General features: G+C 36.4%; 1 protein-coding gene across 4 annotated transcripts in view; it reads left to right on the top strand.

The window, feature by feature from the left end:
* The window catches only part of LOC149788544 (uncharacterized), a 176,941-nt gene extending 171,676 nt beyond the window's left edge, over positions 1-5,265 (top strand). For all 4 annotated transcript variants that reach the window (XM_089974571.1, XM_089974569.1, XM_089974570.1 and 1 more), the window contains one exon: positions 954-5,265. In XM_089974571.1, the coding sequence (XP_089830697.1) occupies positions 954-1,147 (194 nt within the window). In that variant the 3' untranslated portion in view covers positions 1,148-5,265. The remainder of the gene's footprint in view (positions 1-953) is intronic.
* Positions 5,266-21,620: the final 16,355 nt, after the last annotated feature.

Below are 21,620 nucleotides of genomic sequence, written 5' to 3'. Positions count from 1 at the left end.
CAGTATCAATACACATGTTGACATATATCTGCAGTATCAATACATGTGCTGACATAAATACATCAGTATAAATACATGTGCTGACAAATACATCAGTATCAATACACATGGTGACAAATACATCTGCAGTATCAATACACATGATGACGTAAATTCATCAGTATCAACACAAATATTCACATAAATACATGAATATACCCCTGTTGACATAAATACATCTTTACAACATACATTTTGACATAAATACATCAGTATCATTATATAGTATGACATAAATACATTATTATCAGCAGACGTGATATAAATCAATATCAATACACATGTTGACATAAATGTACCAGTATCAGTACACATGTTGACATAAATACATCAGTATCAACACACAAGCTGATATAAATACATCAATATCAGCATGTTGACATAAATATGCCAGTATCAACACATGCTGACATAAATACATCATGAATCTCAATACATCATGAATCTCAATACATATTATAGTCATGAATCTCAATACATATTATAGTCCTGAGTCTCAATACATATTATAGTCATGAAACTCAATACACGTTTGACATAAATATACCAGTATCAACACATGTTGACATAAATATGTCAGTATCAACACACAAGCTGACATAAATGCAGCAATATCAGCATGCATGTTAACATAAACACATCATTGTCAACACACATGTTGACGTAAATACAGGTTTTTTTATATGGGACTTGATAATCTTTCCTTGATTGCCAAGTACTATAATGGATCTAAATTATTTCAAATCTTGCAACATCAAGCACAGAGGAACTGACTACTTTTCAGCCCTGTAGTATGTAGGACGCTATAAATATAAGCCTGATTATTTCATTCACTGTGTTTTGAAATGATAATTTAACTTCAACTAAATTACCCATCATGTATGTAGAACATTAACCAATTGTTTCTTTGATAGGTGACCAAACATCAACAGAGAGGTATTCTGCCCCTTTGCCATCCAAGGAGCAACTGATGAACAACTATGTGAGTGGGTGGGAACCACTAAGTATGAAAGCCCTAATGGAGTACAAGCAGAAACTGGATACAGTGGGTGTAGGGGAATTCAACATGGGGCGAACAAAGATGTGGTCCACACTTAGTGCTGTGTAAACCTGTGGTATTTCTAACTATAAAGGTCAAAATTTCTACCACAAATTGAGATTTCTGAAATAGGTTGCAGTGCTTGCTTGGTTACGTTGAATTTTTCCAAAATACTATTCAGGAACCAGGGACTGAAATACAGGCATAATATCTTACATTCTTCTAACAAGATCTTTCTCTTTCACTGAGGAAATTTTGAGGAATTCCAAGATTTTTATTTGAAAATTAAAAGTTTTCCATCTATTAAGTTTTAAATTTAAAGGTTCCTTTGTTTCCTGTGAGTTATTTCTTCTTTTTCCAGAAATACTAACATTGTATGAAGTGTCACAAGCCAGATAATGTAAAATCTCAATTTGATGAGAAATTTTGGAATTTTAGTTAAACTGCCGACTGGTCTCATAGTGCCTTGTGTCATCCTTTTAAAGTATAAAAAGAATGTCAATAGATGAAGATTACTTGGTGACAACCATAATTTTTGTATTGAACACTTGAGTACTGACAATTAATTTTCGTATTGGACACTTGAGTACTGACAACTAATTTTTGTATTGAACACTTGAGTACTGACAATTACTTTTTGTATTGGACACAGAAACACTGAAGTACTGACAATTATGATTTTTCTATTAAACACAAAACACTTAAGTACAGATGATTGTAATTTTGTATTAAGCACAGAAACACTGAAGTACTGACAATTATGATTTTTCTATTAAACACAAAACACTTAAGTACAGATGATTGTAATTTTGTATTAAGCACAGAAACACTGAAGTACTAACAATTATAATTTTGTATTAAACAGGGAAACACTGAAGTACTGACAGTTGTAATTTTTGTATTGAAACAGAAATGTTGAAATGATGACAGTTGTAATTTTTGTATTAAACACAGAAACACTGAAGTACTGACAATTGTAATTTTTGTACTCGACACAGAAACACTAAAGTATTGACAGCTAATTTTTGTATTGAACACAGAAACACTGAAATACTGACAGTTGAAATTTTTGTGTTGAACACAGAAACACTGAAGTACTGACAAACTGAAGTGTGGACTTGTTTGCTGTTATTATTAGAACAGAAACTGTCAAGTAGAGCTCTATCTAATTTTATCTTATATGTAGGGGAAATCTGCAGATTGATGTATAAATTATTTTGTCTTTTATACAGAAGAGATTTTATATGTGTGATAACTTTACTTTTTTGTAGAGAAAAGTTGTAGATTGATGTGTAATAACTTTGTCTTCTATGTAGGGGAAGTTTGTAGATTAATTTTATATTGTCTTTTATTAGGGGGAATTTGTTGATTGATGTGTAATAACTTTGTCTTCTATGTAGGGGAAGTTTGTAGATTAATTTTATATTGTCTTTTATTGGGGGAATTTGTTGATTGATGTGTAATGAGGTCAGGTGTTATTTTGATGACCTATATTTATTTCTTATTCAAGATTTTTATGTACATCATCGTCTTGTAGAAACTGGGTGTGATATTTTATTTTTATTACCGTGTTAGTGACTCTTTATTTTGAGTTATCAGTAACCTGAATTTACATGTTGAAGATATACTTTGTAGTGATTCCGTCCATCAGACATCTTCATTGCTTGTTATACTATTTGAAGAACTCAGCTAATTGAGTATTTTTCTTTTTAATTTCATTCTTTTTTTATGCTTTTAGGTGAATGCTTACCATTATCCCTGTGTGTGGGGGGGGGGAAGTGACTTACATGTAACACATTGCAAATTTGATTTCCTAAGATTTGTATATTTATTTTAATATTTTTTTATAAGGATTGGTATATCAGAACTGTTAATGCATTTCATAGATTCAAGAAATGAATGAAAATGTTTCATTTGCTTTTAATGTTTAAAAAACTATTGTATTGTTTAAGAAATTTCAAAATTGTTGTGCAGGTCATGTTTCTTATTGGTTTGCATGTGTGTATCAACTACTGTTGGTTCCGAGGATGACAATTATGACTTTTTAACATAATTTTGTCTAATTAACAGTAAACATGGTTTTAGTCATAAAAATTTGTTTTGATCTTAAAGGGTTTGCATCAGTAAGCACAAGTGAGGCAATTAATTTTGTTAGTTTGCTTCTGGTTGAAATTTAAAGTTATATATTAAAATGTATTGCACAATTTCTTTTGCTTATGTGACAAACATTGTTGGCTGTCATAGAATCTTCTTGCATTTATTATGATGTATTTGTCAGAGGAGTTCTTGCAAGCTGTCCAAAGAGATTGTCTACAGCTTTCATTGCTTCGTTAGAAAAGCATTGGTACAGTAAACTTGTATTGTTTTTTATCTTCCTTATGTAAGCTGTCCAGATTACACCAGTGTATCTAGCCATCTAGAGGTATCCCAAACTAACATATACCAGGTTTAGGGTATAATGAATTAAATAATGTCATAAAACTTCAGAATTTTATTTCTAAATTAGTCCTTTTGATAAATGAAAAGTTTTACAATCAGAAAATGAAAGAAAAAAATGCCTGAGAGATATATAGAGCAGATAGTTGATAGAAAACAAACATTGGATCACTTCAGTAATAAGGACATTCATGTCTGACTAATTTTCCAGAATTACCAAAAAGTTAAGTAATTTCTCCACTGTAATATATCTTGAGTTTCTTTGTCATGTTTGTCTTACTTTTGATGTAAAGAGAGCGATTTTTAACCTGGACTTGGAAAGTTTAAATGTCAATGTGCCTTGTATAAAGATTCCACCACAGTGTTTTGAAATGATTTGTCAATTCAGATTTCATATTATTGCAAAGAAAAGAGAGGTGATAAATTTAAGTGTTCTGATTGGTGCTGGGGTGTTAGATTGCATCCTAAATCTAAGTGACATAGCACTTCATCCAATATTTAGCCAAAACATTTATAAGTTTTTAGACCATATTTTAAGTGTAGTCACAAGTATATTGGCTATAAAATAACTCCACATCGCCAATTACTATTTATTTGCAGTATTTGTGCTATCTCTATTCAGGCTTAATGAGTGTCAGCAATTTAACTCTGCCTTTCAGCTCCCAGTATGTTAGATTAAGGGGCATTGTGTCTTACTTATGTGTCAGATGAGATTAAATTCTACTCTTGTATAAACTTTATTCTTCGGAATTAAGAATTATTTTGCCTTCAAACTGACCATAGGTGTATTTGTGTTCGTGAAAAAAAAATATTTCTAAAGTCCATAAAGAACCTTCACTTCCATTATCCTGGTGTCAAAGGTGTTGAGTCCATACAATGGAAGTTGAGTCCATACAATGGAAGTGGAATTAACCAAACAATATGAGTCACAAGTATCATATGATGTATAGTGTAATTTAACTATTGGTTTTGTGGGGTACCAATTTTCTTGGATCTTGTGGTTTCTGCAAACCAAAAACTTAATGAATGGTCTTGTGAAAACAATAAGAAACCCTTCTCCAGTCCAGGACATTCCTGGAAACAATAAGAAACCATTCCCCAGTCCAGGACATTCATGGAAACAATAAGAAACCCTTCCCCAGTCCAGGACATTCATGGAAACAATAAGAAACCCTTCCCCAGTCCAGGACATTCATGGAAACAAAAAGAAACCCTTCCCCAATCCAGGACATTCATGGAAACAAGAAACCCTTCCCCAATCCAGCACATTCATGGAAACAATAAAAAACCCTTCCCCAATCCAGGACATTGATGGAAACAATAAGAAACCCTTCCCCAATCCAGGACATTCCAGGAAATGATAAGAAACCATTACCAAATCCATGACTTTCCTGGAAACAATAAGAAACCCTTATACAATGCACAACAGATTCAGATATGAATAAAATATTTTTTATAACACCAAATTGATATATATGAAACAAAATTCACAATATTTCTAAACTTTTTTATTTTCTTGTCCTCTACTTTATTTTTTATAAAATGTACAAGTAACCTTTCCATGTGTTGTTTTTCTTCTAGATTTTTGGAATGTTTAATCACTTGTGAACAAAAATGGGTAATACCTTCCATTATTGCTATCAACATATGTATACAAGTGCTTGATGGTGCTATTACTTTTTTTGGAGTCTGTTTCTTACAAAAACTGTCATCACCATAGTAAATGAAACTATTAAATACTGCTGACTGAATTTATATTGTTATTTTTATTCTGATTTTGCATGGCATCATGTTCCAAAATACTTTGTCTGTCTGTCTGTCTGTCTGTCTCACATCACATACACAGCATGTTACACATACCCACAAGCACATACACAGCCTCTTATACATACCCACAAGCACATACACAGCATGTTACACATACCCACAAGCATATACACAGCCCCTTACACATACACACAAGCACATACACAGCATGTTGCACATACCTACAAGCACATACACAGCCTCTTACACATACACACAATGATATACAGCTTCTTACACATACACACAAGCACATACACAGCATGTTACACATACCCACAAGCATATACACAGCCCCTTACACATACACACAAGCACATACACAGCATGTTACACATACCCACAAGCATATACACAGCCCCTTACACATACACACAAGCACATACACAGCCTCTTATACATACACACAATGATATACAGCCTCTTACACATGCACACAACCTTTTACACATACATAACCACATACACATGCTTTTACACGTATATTTTCTGGGCTAAGAGAGGTAAGTAAAGATACCTATTTACACAAGACATGGAAGATCTTAGGAGTGCAGATTGCAGTCTATCCCTCTAAGATTCTCTACTTTTTGGTACAGGACTAAAAATGTCATAACTCTCTCCAAAAGAAAGTGGAAGAGACAGTTAGCCTAACAAACATTATCAGAATATGTTGAATCATTTTCAGTCTATAATGGGGCTCTACCAGACAAGTATATTTAATATAAACCTTTCAAAATTCAGTGAATTTAAGTTCATTATGAAATGGTCTATTAAAATCCTGGGCATAATTGGGAGGGAGGAGGTGTGATGATCAATGTGTAAATTTCCATAGACGATCTGGCGATGTTCGAAACCCATTCTATGTCATTCTGTCTACAGACCTCCAAATTCAAGGCTGACTGGATAGATAAATTTGAAAAGGAATTCGCTAAATCAGCATTATTATAACAGGTGACCTAAATACTGATTTTATGAAGATCCTACCATCAAAGTTCCTACAAGACTTTTTGAATTATACAATATGGAAAAACTTATTTCTTCTGCCACTCAAGTCACACCCACATCTTAGACACTGATAGATCTCATTTATACTAAACGCCAGAAAATACACGTGAATAAAGTACCAGATTTTACACTTGGTGATGTATCACGAAGCATACACAGAACAGCCAAGAAAGGAAGATCATAGTGAATGACATGTAGGAATGACATGTAGGAACTTCTTTAATGAAGAGAATTTTGTTATTGATCTTTGAATAGCAGCAACAAATTAACCCAAGCTGTTGTTCATTTTCATGTAACTTTTTAATGTCATGTGTAGAATGAGAACTAATTTATCACACCTGTGCCAATGATTCACCACATAAAATTGGCATGTATGTGCTTTGTTTAACCACTTTTGCAGCCTGGCCCCTATAAATATTTCTCTCTAATGGTGTTATGCTGTACATTTATTGTTCAAATCAAATGTGGTAACCTTGTATGGTATCTATTCTTGTGTTATTTTATTTGATGCATTGAATTTTCCCTTCATATTCCCATGCTTCACGTTGTTATTACACGTAAGCCGACTTCCTATTAATCAATAAATGTTTTAAAAAACTCTGAGAAATCACTTTCTTACATGAAAAAAAGACAGGTAAACTTTACTACTGTTTACTACATACATAGAGAACATGGGGGTGTTCTTCATGTACAAAATATACAAACAGGATGAGCTACACCTGACACTATGTATATGTATTTAGTCATTATTAATAGATGTTCCAAAGGATCCCTCCTCTGTGGAAGAGACCTGGATCAAGCGATCAACAGGTACAGAAAATTGTTGAACCATGAGCATAGGAGACACAGTGGGACTAAGAGAATGACCTGAGCAGTGGAGGTTCAGACTTTTTGCAGACCTTGAGGTACATAAGGTGAGACTAAGAGTATGACCTGAGCAGTCGAGGTTCAGACTTTTTGCAGACCTTGAGGTAGGGAAGGTGGGACTAAGAGAATGATCTGAGCAGTGGAGGTTCAGACTTTTTGCAGAACTTGATGTACATAAGGTGGGACTAAGAGTATGACCTGAGCAGTCGAGGTTCAGACTTTTTGCAGACCTTGAGGTAGGGAAGGTGGGACTAAGAGAATGATCTGAGCAGTGGAGGTTCAGACTTTTTGCAGAACTTGATGTACATAAGGTGGGACTAAGAGTATGACCTGAGCAATCAAGGTTCAGACTTGAGGTAAGGAAGTTGGAACTAAGAGAATCATCTGAGCAGTGGAAGTTCAGATTTGAGGTAGGGAAGGTGGGACTAAGAGAATCATCTGAGCAGTGGAAGTTCAGACTTGAGGTAGGGAAGGTGGGACTAAGAGAATCATCTGAGCAGTGGAAGTTCAGACTTGAGGTAGGGAAGGTGGGACTAAGAGAATGATCTGAGCAGTGGAGGTTCAGACTTAAGGTAGGGAAGGTGTATGCAAATAGCCTATTTACTCTCATATCCATGTAAAGATGAAGTGAGATTCTTGCCATATCTATCAAATATGGCTGTCTCTGGTTTAATGTGAATCATGACTCTGTTTTGCTCTTTTGTCAACCAGGAGTTTTTGCCAAAAATAAATACCTAGCTACCATAACTCCACTACCAAAAGAAATTCCCAGTCACAGTGAAATCTGTGCCATAGACCTTTATGCATTTTGATGACATACAGTTTTTATCTGAAGGCATCCAAAGGAAAAAACGTAGGAAGCATCATTTCCTTCCTCCCACGGATTCCGTAGCCATTTCAGCCACCACTATTTTAGGATGGATTGTCACCCAGATCAAAAGAATGTACCAGTCTCTTACTGATTAAGACCTCTTCTTTATGAAACTTAAGGCCCATGAGGTTCAACCAGTTGCTGCTTCATGGGTCTACCTTAATTACTCAGTCTTAGATGACGTCATGAAGACCACATTAAGGCATTCATAAACTACCTTATCCTCATTTTACCTCTGCTCATTAGCACAATAAACCACAGGCATTTTTTTCTCTAGGGCCCATTGTTGCTGGACAAAAGTGGTGAATACAGTCGATTTTCTTTGTTATTTTAAGAGTTTAATGGATCATCAACCAACCCATCTTACTGACAAATTCAGCTAAACAACAGCTATTGGTAAGCTGTTGATGGTAGTAAAATGTAGTTTTGGTGGAGGGGGACAAATTTTAATTATACAATACTTACCAATAGCTACTGTCAAATGTTCTCCTTCGACCCGTGTAATAGTCATCTATGAAAAAAGATGAACTAGCTGCGCTTGTTCTGTGCATGACCATGCCAAGAACCAGGCAAGCTGCATGAGTGGATTTTGTCACATTTTTTCATTCCATAGGAGGATGTATTCACATCAAAAGGATGGCAGGCTTTTTGACATAAAAATGAAAGCTAGACAATATCATTGGGTAAGTATTGCATAATAAAATTAGTTCCCCCACCCAAAAGAAAGACTACATACTTCAGGAACCCTTGAATTAAATCATTAATGTAATGGCCAAGCTAGGTCCTGATAATACTATCTTGGAGTATCGCACCAGGGATGAGTATGCTTCTTATCAGCTGACTAAGGAGGGGGAGAATGGAGTAAACTCGAACTCTTGATTTCTTTTCAACCATAACACAAGATGATTCATTTATTAATAAACAATGAATAAAATCAGTTCATAACCATGACAGTCTTGTTGGTTTTGTACTAAGCCAAAATACTATCATTGTTTGCAGGTACAGTATGGTATATGATAATTTCATGCAAGGCAAGGGTACACATTAGCACTATACTATTAGTTCATTGTATTATTTCTTCTGAATAGTTAAAATTATATTAGAGTTACCCTATGTGGATTTAGTTGCAATAAAGTTTACTACAGAAAAGAAACCATGACTCGATTGTAATTGTGAAATGTAAAAATCTGCAAGGAAAACACTTGCTTGACTTTACACTTCAACTATAGCGTACTACTTATTTGAAGTGAATTGGTATAGATGGAAGTAAATTGGCTGTCAAGTCGGTGAGGAAAACACTCACAATGACTTAAACAACTAATACATTATAAAATAGAAACATAACTCACATCTTTTAGATTGCTAGAATAATCAAGTACTGTTGAATTGAATTTAGAATGTCAAGTCGGTGAGGAAAGCACTCACAATGACTTAGACAACAAGTAAATTATAAAATAGAAACATAACTTATGTTTTATAGATTGCTAGAATAATCAAGTATTGTTGAATTTAGAATGTCAAGTCGGTGAGGAAAACACTCACAATGATTTAGACATTTTATTTCCCTAAGAATTTTGTTGGACACATAATTTAAGAAAAAGGAATTATATATTTGTAATGTAGCAGAACTTTTCTGTATGTCTTTAGCTTCATAAAACTAATTAAATAAAGAAAATAAATAAAGAAATGAATAAAAGTATTGGTCTGTGAGGACAACACTCACTTGACCATATAACTGAATTTCAAATAACAAATGATTAAACAATATCTATTTTGCTTGTAAAATAAATTAGAAGTGACTAGAATGCGTATAATTTGGAAGAGAGAAAATAATTAAAAATAATTAAAAAAATAAAGAAAAATTGATTTGTACTTAAATAAAAATATTGACTGTCCAAAATATTTCCTAAAGTTACATAATTCTTTAATAAACAAATAAAAAAAAAATAATTAAAAAAATAAAAAAATAAAACTCACAATAACTGTGATGTACCTAGTTTGATGGCTGCTAGCTGACTGACCTCTCTCAAGCAGCCCACAAAGCCTTATATACAGACATCGTAGCGATATGATTATGACTGAAAAATTGTTAAAAGCTACGTTAAAAATCCAAATCACACACACTCACACACGAACTGATGAGCCCAGCTTTTGTAGACCATATGAATTGGTGAGCCAAGCTTTGTAGACCATATAAATTGATGAGCCAAGCTTTGTAGACCATATGAATTGATGACCCCAGCCTTTGTAGACCATATGAACTGATGACCCCAGCCTTTGTAGACCATATGAACTGATGAGTCCAGCTTTGTAGACCATATGAACTGATGAGCCCAGCCTTTGTAGACCATATGAATTGATGACCCCAGCCTTTGTAGACCATATGAACTGATGACCCCAGCCTTTGTAGACCATATGAACTGATGACCCCAGCCTTTGTAGACCATATGAACTGATGATCCCAGCCTTTGTAGACCATATGAACTGATGAGCCAAGCCTTTGTAGACCATATGAAATGATGAGCCCAGCTTTGTAGACCATATGAACTGATGAGCCCAGCCTTTGTAGACCATATGAATTGATGACCCCAGCCTTTGTAGACCATATGAACTGATGACCCCAGCCTTTGTAGACCATATGAACTGATGACCCCAGCCTTTGTAGACCATATGAACTGATGACCCCAGCTTTTGTAGACCATATGAACTGATGAGCCCAGCCTTTGTAGACCATATGAACTGATGAGCCCAGCTTTTGTAGACCATATGAATTGATGAGCCCAGCCTTTTTAGACCATATGAACTGATGAGCCCAGCCTTTGTAGACCATATGAATTGATGAGCCCAGCTTTTGTAGACCATATGAACTGATGACCCCAGCCTTTGTAGACCATATGAACTGATGACCCCAGCCTTTGTAGACCATATGAATTGATGAGCCCAGCCTTTGTAGACCATATGAACTGATGACCCCAGCCTTTGTAGACCATATGAATTGATGAGCCCAGCCTTTGTAGACCATATGAACTGATGACCCCAGCCTTTGTAGACCATATGAATTGATGAGCCCAGCCTTTGTAGACCATATGAATTGATGAGCCCAGCCTTTGTAGACCATATGAACTGATGACCCCAGCCTTTGTAGACCATATGAATTGATGAGCCAAGCTTTGTAGACCATATGAATTGATGAGCCCAGCTTTTATAGACCATATGAACTGATGAGCCCAGCTTTTGTAGACCATATGAACTGATGAGCCAAGCCTTTGTAGACCATATGAAATGATGAGCCCAGCCTTTGTAGACCATATGAACTGATGACCCCAGCTTTTGTAGACCACATGAATTGATGATCCCAGCTTTTGTAGACCATATGAACTGATGAGCCCAGCTTTTGTAGACCATATGAATTGATGAGCCAAGCATTGTAGACCATATGAATTGATGAGCCAAGCTTTGTAGACATTATAAGATGGGAGTTCTTTTCTTGAATATGCCTGTCCAAATCACAGTATCTTTTAGAAACAGACGGAAGAGAGAGTGATATTGTGCTTTTTTCATGGGCATATTAAAATCACAATGAATGGATGAAACACAGTGGAGAGAGGTTGTTTAAATCACAATGAATTGCAGAAACAGCAGACAGAGAAAGAGCAAAAAAAATTTAATCGTCTTTTTCAGTAAAAAAGCGTCTGTTCAAATCATGATGTATGACAGAAACAAATAGAAGGGAGATGGAAATGTTGTTTTTTTTGCAATGATACTGTGGATATCGTGATAAATAGTAGAAATAGAAAGCATTCAAGATTTTGATGTAAAGCTTTAAAAAAAATTGTAATCTTTCACTTTCTCTCATTGTGGACAAAAGTTACATATATATGGGCACAGACATTGACAATAGGTAATGATTTCATTGTTAATTACAATTATTATATAGAGCTTTCCCCAAATTGTCAAATACAAGTTCAATGTTCACTTCTTTAGCCTGTTTAGAACAAAGGTTTCAGGGACATAATTCTCAAAACTACTACCATAGTCTTAAAAGAGTAGTGTCCCTTATTATGGCCATTGCAACTAGAGTTCTGTTCTGATAGTAAATTATGTTATGCTCACAAGTTTTAGGGTATCGCTATAACAGAGGGATATACAGAAAAACTTGTTTGCTCAACAACTCTTAGTTTATACAAACTTGGCATGAACTCTTTGTATTTCACCAAATGACATTGATTTTGGATCATTATAAGGAAAACCTTACAACTGACGTAAACAATTACTCCAATGTGCTATGAAAATGAATTTCAAATTTGCCTAAATTCACTAACTTTTTCTGTTCTTTAAATATAGAACAACATCTTCAATGTAATTAATTACCATCTTCTGAAGTACACAAATCAAGTTCTAGAATATTAAACAAGCTAAAAGAGTTTTGACACGTTTTTTTTTCTTCTTCTTGCATTTGTTTTCTGACAAGTAAGCGTTGAAGTGAAAATATTCATTCAGAGCTATCAGTCTTCTGAGAGATGCTTGAGAAGCTAAGGGACCAATCAGTTTAAATTTTTCGAGGAGGGGGCTTTGTTACATGGAAGACACAGCCGTATTCCCTCAAACAAAAGTCAACTGTCATCCATTTTGATACAGTCAGCCAATTCCCATGATTGAGATATAGTCTGGCAACACCCATGATTGACATATAGTCTGTTTGATTCCTAAAAAACAATCAAGTGTTTAAACTTTTTATCAAAGCCTATGAAGTATATCAAACTTTTAATACCATGGTGGTTGGTCTGCAGCAACCAAGGTTTTTTTAATTTTTTCCAAACTATATCTAAATTTTCAGAGAGTGTGTCCTTTAACTGTTGGACAAGGTGACTTATAACATAGCCAGCTTTGACCTTACAGGTAGGTATATATATATATATAATTCTTTACTGGTCATTGCACTGTCTATTAACCAGAATGACTTAAAAATCAGCATAGCAGAACATTCTCATTCAAAGTATGGATTGCCTCTTTCTTATGATTCTGTGGTCTTAAGCTAAGTAACAGAAAGAAGCAAAACCAACACGTTTTGTAAAACTTAACAAATAATTTAATTCTCTATATTATAACATGAAAATTTAAGAGTAACTTACAGTATAATTAATTAAATCCAGCATAATCTTCAACATTCTATCACAAGTCCAAAAGAATAGAGTGTTCCAAAATGGGTTCCAGGGCTTGAATGCGCTGACGTATCAACAGCCTTGAATGTACTGAAGTGCCAACCGTCATGCTGTACCAAAATGGCATTGTCCAAAATGTATTTGAATGAAATCACAATAATTCCAAAATAGTGTTGAATCCAACCAGTCATATGATCACTTTGTAATTCCAATAAATAATTCAAATAAATGATTTCCCTCAAATTAAATCTAAGCACAGAATTTTTTAGTTCAAAGTATTAAGATTGAAATTTTCTCTAAATTGTATTAAAAGTAAATTTTCATTAAATTATATTGAAAATAATTTTCCACAAAAATATATTGCGATTAGTTTTATTTATTTCTATACTACAACTGTATACTATTTTTAGTAAAGATTGTGCTTTTACAAGCAGGTGCAAAATCTCTTGTACTATAAAATACATTTCTCTTATATCCAAAAGTCAGCAATTTTGTAAACTCGGTTGTAAGTTGCCGATCAGGCTAATTCCTTTTGGGTGAGTCAGATAGATGATTCACGCGTTTCTTAAAAACGAATAAGCCGATGCAGCAGAATTGTCTGTCTGTTGACGTACACAAACGCGGACAGAATCAGTAATAAAATACGGGAGCCTCGTTCTGATTCGAAATGAATGAACACAACGTACCTAGACGAATGTCCTTATTTGGTCGTGAGGAACCGTTCAAAATTGCGTATAAATTGAGAACAATTTGCGCAAAATCAGTTCATTCATCGAGAATCAGAAGACTCTGCCTTTCCTTACGGTCGTTCCCGTCGTACCTGTCGCATCGTCATTTCCCCAAGATGTAGCCGTATCTACACCGTGAGGAGTGACAAAACTAATAATAGAGCCTGATCTCTTTTCTTTTTCATTATCTCTAATCATGGGCAAATAACTTTTATTAAGTTTCGAGTAGGCCCCTATTTCCTTCTCACAGCAAGAAATGAGAAGATGGTTATGATCAAAATCTTTTTATAACATTAGGACTGGTCGGCTTGGTGTGACTGGGTGGGACACCATGCTACATGTCTGCGACATGATGTCCCAGTGCTAGACATCACAATAAAGTGCCACAATGCATACATCGTGGCGATATGACTCTGCCGGGGTTCGAACCCGCGACCTTCCGCATCCGAGACCGACGAACTAATCACTTAAGCCACCGGAGAGGTCCCAAAGCAAAGACTGATTGAAGGAAAGTAACATTGTTTTGTTTGGGTTTGAAGACAGCAATGCTAAAGTACATTGAAGCTGTGCATCTTACATGTGGAGTGTTTGTACTTATTAATAAAGGACTTTTATCATGTTCTCTCTCCCTCTCTCTCTCTCTCTCTCTCTCTCTCTCTCTCTCTCTCTGTACAGCGGCGGCAGTTGTCACTAACACTACAACTTGAGGTGGAAAAATATTACAGCTGATGTTTTCAAGTTCATCATATTTTTTCAAGCCCATTTGAAAGCCTTCCTATATCTCTTGGACACGATAGGATAGCCAAATAATCAAAGGATAGCAAAATTAAATAAAATCCAGATCCCTCCATTATAAAATATGTGTGTCACTTATCTATATTTAAACAAAATACATAAAACAGAGACGCTTGCGTTTTTGGTATAGTCTCGTGAATAGGAAACACAATGAAATTTCAAAACATAATATCTGTACGAAATCTCAAATAATCGGGAGTAGTGGGTTTTAAATCGATGTGTAAATTGGCACGTGGCATAGTCATAAGCATAATTTAACCAAGGTTTTAACTGTTTTGCCAAGAGTTGAACTTGGAATTGTAAACATCACATAATGTGCAGTGAAACTAATGAATTAACCTGTGAGTAATGTAAATAATTCATTCCGTAAACTGACGTTGTTTTCGTGTAAACCTAAGTTAAAGTCTCCTTCCTCTTTTCCAAGCATATCATCCATGATTACAAGGTATGCTTGACTAAAGTTAGATAGGATCCACTCGTCTTCGAGCAATGCATTCTGTAAACGAAATAGATTCTCTTTGAATTCCTTGGAATAACATGAAAGAGGGTTGTCAGTCTTTGTAACACCACATGGTATGTCGTGGAGGACGATTGAACAAAAGTGATTTGTCTTCAATCAAACTATTGACAAATTCAATTTTGCCTGTTTCAAGAAATGGCAAAGTTACCTTGATTCCTAGCTTCGAATATCAACCCTGCGTTAATCACATTGAGAACGGAATATTCATTCAGACATAACTATCTAGGTGTGTTTGGAATTCTGACCTTCCATAAATGACATTAGACATTTTATACATTAAAACAAACAGGGGTTTGGATGTAACAAAACGTATTCACATTTCAAAATGCAAAATGAATATTTTCTTTCAAAGTGTAACAATGGACCTTTGGATAAACCCATTTCATGTTTTTCCTTCCTTCATGGTGCAGTAAAATATATATTCATATTTTAAAAGCATAGTTTATGTTTTTTTCATGGTGCAAAAATATATTTACATTTTAGAAGAAAACATTTAATGTTTATTCTTAGTGCAATAGTGTACATTTCATGAAACAAAGTTTTACATTATTCTTTCACGGTGCAACACATTTACATTTCTAACAACGCTATTCGGTTTCTTTCGTTGTAAAAGATTTTCACATTAAAACAACAAAATGTCATGGTGCAACAAAAATACGTTTACATTTTTAAAAATTTAATGTTTTCCTTATGGTGTAACCAGAACGAACTATTCACATTAAAAACAGTTCATTTTTTTTTCTCATGGTGTTACAAATTTACATTTCACAATGCAAAGCTCATGTTTTCTTTCTTTCTTCAGTCGCACACAATATATTCATACTACGTTTTTGGCTGTATCAGTCACCTCTCGTTTCTAAGTGCTGAATCCAAGACTTTTCGAGTCATATACATCCTTCTAGTCATAACTCCGCTAGTTTATCCAATTTGCTATACACGCTTATTTGCAGTGGTGTAGTGCTAAGTAAGAACTAAGATAACGCAATAAAGAAATGTGCGAACGCATGTTACTCAGATTGGGGGCGGGGGGGGGGGGGGGAAACAACGGCGAGCGCAAAAGAGTAAGAGAATGCGCAATAAAATAAGGGTACGCCGTTCCCATGCGTTCCCACAGCACTACACTCCTGCTGATTGGTAAATATAAAGAACGACGTAAATGAAATTCAAGACATGTAGCCACTAACACACATACACGACAGTTTGGCCAAAATTCAAAGGAAACGTATCGTCACATGGAATCAGTTATTTCAACAGCAGACGGTAATCCAACTTTGAAACTGTTACACTGATGACAAAAGTTGTGACATGACAGGATTTATAACGTATTAGCAGTTTATCAATGTCCGAACAATTAAACATTTTCAAGGTAATCAAACAGTTTATACCATTCGAATAACAAAAATTAAAATTTCTGTCATTTCGGCTGCAATTGTTCTTTGCGATTCCTTAAATCTGTACAAAGTCTCTGCACATGTTCAGTAGGGACCGCGCCGGTAGCTTAAGTGGCTAGAGCGTCCGCGGAAGGTCGCAGGTTCGAACCGAGTGACATAAAATACATTTAAAAAATGTCACTAGCAGCTGTCTCGCTTGGCGCTCAGCATTAGGAAGCTAGTGTTAGGACTGATCGGCCTTGTGTCAGGATAATGTGACTGGGTGTGACATGATGCCCCATGTCTGCGGCATGATGCCCCAGTGCTAGATATCACTATAAACTGCCACATAAAGACATCGTAGCGATATGACTGAAAAGTTTTTGAAGCAACGTTAAAAATCCAAATCACACACAGACACACACAGATCAGGAGCTATATTCTGAATGTGCTGACTAATTGAAGCAGTCGTGGTATCATGAACATAGTATCTACATAGAGTTTAGTGTGTGGCATGGTTCTTCCCTAGAGCGTAATATCCACGTAGAGTTTAATTTGTGTCATGGTCCTTACCGAGAACGTAATACCCATGTAGAATTTAGTGTGTCATGGTCCTTGCAGAGAATCAATCTTCTTATAGTATTCAGTGAGAAAGAATTTAAAATGTTGAAATCATTTGTCGTTTTTGGTTTTACTTGATACTGTACAGAGCTTCTGTGAGTTCTCTCATCACAGGAGGTAAACCACAAGTCATCTCTTCTTCTAAACAACCCATAATAGTCATATTCAGGAGCAAACAAGGAAAGGCAGAGACAGCATGGAGACCATCTGGAATGTTCAAGGTAAGCTCTGTCTTTATATTTATATTCACACCACAACTGAAACACTGTACTTGGTCTCGCTGTCCCAAGTAGACAAATAATACTCTGGCTGAAGAATTTGGGACTGGGTCCTTCTAGATATTTGGGACATTTACCTCTGGACATAGGGGATCGACTATCAATGTTACAATAGCCAGGGGGGAAAAGGCAGAAAATGTAATTGTTTTTATTTTTATTTTGCATGAACATATAGTTTTTTTAGTCGTAAATAATATCCATAGATGAGCACACAAAGGCATCCCTTTTGACAGTAGAGCTGTAAGGTAGTGCTGCATCGCTCGTGTCGGAGTGTACATCATTACTCTGATCACAGCGTGCGGCATCACATTCGTCTTCGTTTAACGTCTCGTCTGGTACATCATATTCTGGTATGTGTGAAATTCATCTTTCATGGTGGACGTATGTGTCTTTAGCAATTGATCGTCCTCCTTCGTTCAGTTCGACATGTTCCAATGTGATGGGATCGGTACCGTTCTGTAAATTCAAATTTGTCTCCTGGAGTGTGACATCAAAAAAGGATAACCGCTATTTCTTGCTACATTATCAATAATACGCTCACGTTACATATAAAAACATAGACTCGAATCATATTCCTGTTGTTACCGTCTGTAATAGTAAAGTGTCCAATTTTGTATAGTGTTAAAAAGCGGTATCCACCATTGACAGCTTAAAACAATTCAATGTTCGCCCACGTTTCTGTCAAGCCGCATTCTTGCTCCTCGTGTCGACATGGTTGATCTTGTTTACAAGTTTCAGCACTTGTATGACATAAAAGAAACATTTGCTTTCCGTGGCGAAGATGAGGTAAAAATGGATGGTACAAGTTCGTTGGCGGCATGACTTTAGATTCGGCTAATCCTCCGTCCTAGCGAATGTGTTCGACATCGATTTGTTCTGTCAAAAATTCAGGGTGACTGGTGGAGAATCTACACACTTAAGATACAACGAACAACATGTCAATATATTTGATTTGTTCTCTTTTGTATATCAAGCGTATAACATTATTTCATCCTCCAAACAAACTGTCGTGGTGAGATAACCATGTGGATATGACCACGTTTGGCACCAAAGCCGATTCGGTCGAGTGAAAAAGCATCTGGGTTGTCATCGGTGTCCACACAAACGAGCTTGGGAGTTTTCAGATGGCAAGCGTACAATATGGGCATCTGCGACGTCATTTTGAAGCTGCAAGGTACCTTCCCAATACCTGGTCTAGATCATTGAGAATGAGGGTATCAGAGAATCTAGTGTGTTGGTTGTCTTTAGCAGAGATTACTTTAACGATGATAATGCTGTGACAAAACAATACTTGGTTTTAAAGGCACCGGAGATGTTATCAGTCCTACTCTATCAGTCCTACCCTATCAGTCTTACCCTATCAGTCTTACCCTATCAGTCCTTCCCTATCAGTCTTACCCTATCATCCCTACCCTATCAGTCCTACCGTATCAGTCTTACCCTATCAGTCCTACCCTATCAGTCTTACCCTATCATTCCTACCCTACCAGTCCTAACTTCACCAATACATTTAGTAAAATCATGCTGCCTTTTTAGACAATATTAACCAGTGAGGGAGAAGAAAACAATATGGATATAGCAAATTGTCAGTTTGTGTTCATTGGTGTCGGAGATGACTTGGATAAAGTTAAACTTCACATCTTAAAGGTACTCATGTCCGGATCTTAACTGGAACTAGAGGCTGGCGGGCTAGAATGACAATATTGATGAATCACCCCACCCCGCTTTATCATCTGAGCATGTTTTAGCCTACATCCGTAAAACTTAAAAGCCCACCATAAGTTTGCCCCCACCCCTCCTCTAAAATAATTCTGCGGGCGATCCTATAATTATCATCCTACTCTGACTGATCCAGTAACATTTAATTTTTATATTTAAGTGATACGCAACACTGTCATTGTTATAGTAATGTATTAGTTCGGATTTTTAATGTTCTCACACCCCTCCTTATACATGATTCAAAAAGAAAAAAGAAAGAAAGAAGCAAATTGGTCTAGCTATCCCAATATTCCAAATTTTCAACTATTTATCTCTTAATATATGTGTATAAAATGTTACTTCTGTCAAAAGGCTATAGACTGAATACGTAAATTAAAAGATAATGCAAGAGAAATCAAAGATCCTCTCAATAACTAAATTAATACTGTAATGAGCAAATCCATAGACAGTAATTTTCGTTTCGTTAAAGCTCAGTTTCGATGTTAAACGTTATTTAGCTTTATGGCGCCATCTAGCATCGTGGGTTGTGTCACGTGATTCCACCTGCTGAATATGTGTGTGTGTGTGTGTGTGTGTGTGTCAACGCAGGTTGCAATAGTTGTGTGGTATAATGCGATATAATGTAAAAACGTATATAACCACTCAACCGGAGCAAGCACGTTTGGTCGTAGTTCGCCGAACAGGAAAGGACCAGACCGGGGAATTTCAAAAGGATAGGGGCTAGGTCTTTCGTCGACTAGAATAAATGCGCTACAAGGATCGTTCAAGAACCACGGAAATCTAGTTATCAGGACATTTAAAAAATACACGTAGTAACTAAAGATTTCTCTTATCTCATCATTTCGCCCCATTCGTCTCTCTGTCGATCTTGGATGAGCGGCAACCACAACTCAGTCGACGACGCAGGCTAAGACTCGGTGCAGTCGGCGACTCAGAAGAACGAACCAGACAAGGATCTAGAAGGATGATGCAGATAACGGCTCAACGACTCAGTCGACGACCAATTTTGTGACCCAGAAGACAACCCAGTCGACAATTCAGCGACCCAGAAGAACGACCCAGTCTGCGACCAAGAAGACGACCCAATTGGCGACCCAGAAGACGACTCAGTCGACGTCTCATCGACCCAAAAGACGAATCAGTCGGCGACCCAGCAAACGACCTGCTCGGCGACCCAGTACACGACCAGTCTGTGACCAAGAAGACAGCCCAGTCGATGATCTAGCTGGCGAGCTGGCGGCAACAAGAAGCCAGGAATACAATGGTATCCCGCTGGGGGTAGAAATCTGTAAATCTGGTGCACTCAGAAGCGCCAGTCCTCAGACAGACACTGTGGGATATCACTCCAATATAAAGACCTTTCCTAAAGAACCCGAGACAGCGAGACTCGGGGTAGTGTAGCTGAGCAAATTCCTCTACCATACCTTTAATAACGGTAAACCTCTGCTGAAGAAACCAACACTTGACCATAACGATTTAAAGAACTACCACCCAGTTTATAATCTCCCATTCATATTAAAAAAAATCTTAGAAAAGGTTGTTCTATCCCAGCTTGTATCTCATCTAAATTCAAACAGTCTTTTTAGCAATGTACAATCTGCATATCGCCCTTGCCACAGTACTGAAACAACTCTTCTAAACGTAATTAATGACATTCTCTCTGCGTTGGATAGCGGCAAGATTACAGTCCTCACCCTTCTTGATTTGTCTGCAGCATTTGACACAATAGACCATGCTATATTGCTTCACCGTCTCCAGCATGTATTTGGCATTCATGATACAGCCTTACTGTGGTTCAAGTCCTACTTGGTCAGCAGGACACAAATTGTATCTGCAAATGGAATACACTCCAGCCCAGTTGATCTATGTTGTGGTGTTCCACAGGGGTATGTTTTTGGACCTGTTCTCTTCATTCTGTACACTCAGTCGCTCTCAAGTGTCATAGATCATCATCCAGTGTCTCACCAATTGTACGCTGATGACACCCAAATATACAAACCTAGCCACCCCACTGAAGTTGATGCTACCATCCAAGGTGTAGAGAGGTGCATTTCTGATGTGAAATCATGGATGACATGTAACAAGCTGCAGATGAATGATGATAAAACTGAGGACATTCTGATCACAACACAAAGACTTTCTCATTCACATACTTTACCTCAAACAATAAATATCAGCAGCACCAACATTAAATTCATGCAATCAGTACGAAACCTAGGTGTTACTCTGGACAGTACTCTCACATTGCACTAACATGTTATGAACATATGCAAGGCTGCATATCTTGAGCTGAGACGCATCAGCTCAATTCGCAAATATCTTTCAGTTGATGCTACTAAAACACTTGTGTGTTCATTAGTACTT

The sequence above is a fragment of the Sinohyriopsis cumingii genome, chromosome 11 (assembly GCF_028554795.1).
Source record: "Sinohyriopsis cumingii isolate HCF-2022 chromosome 11, ASM2855479v2, whole genome shotgun sequence".
Classification (NCBI taxonomy): domain Eukaryota; kingdom Metazoa; phylum Mollusca; class Bivalvia; order Unionida; family Unionidae; genus Sinohyriopsis; species Sinohyriopsis cumingii.
Note: the sequence above shows the minus strand (reverse complement) of the source record. Positions and strands in the feature narration are given on the sequence as shown.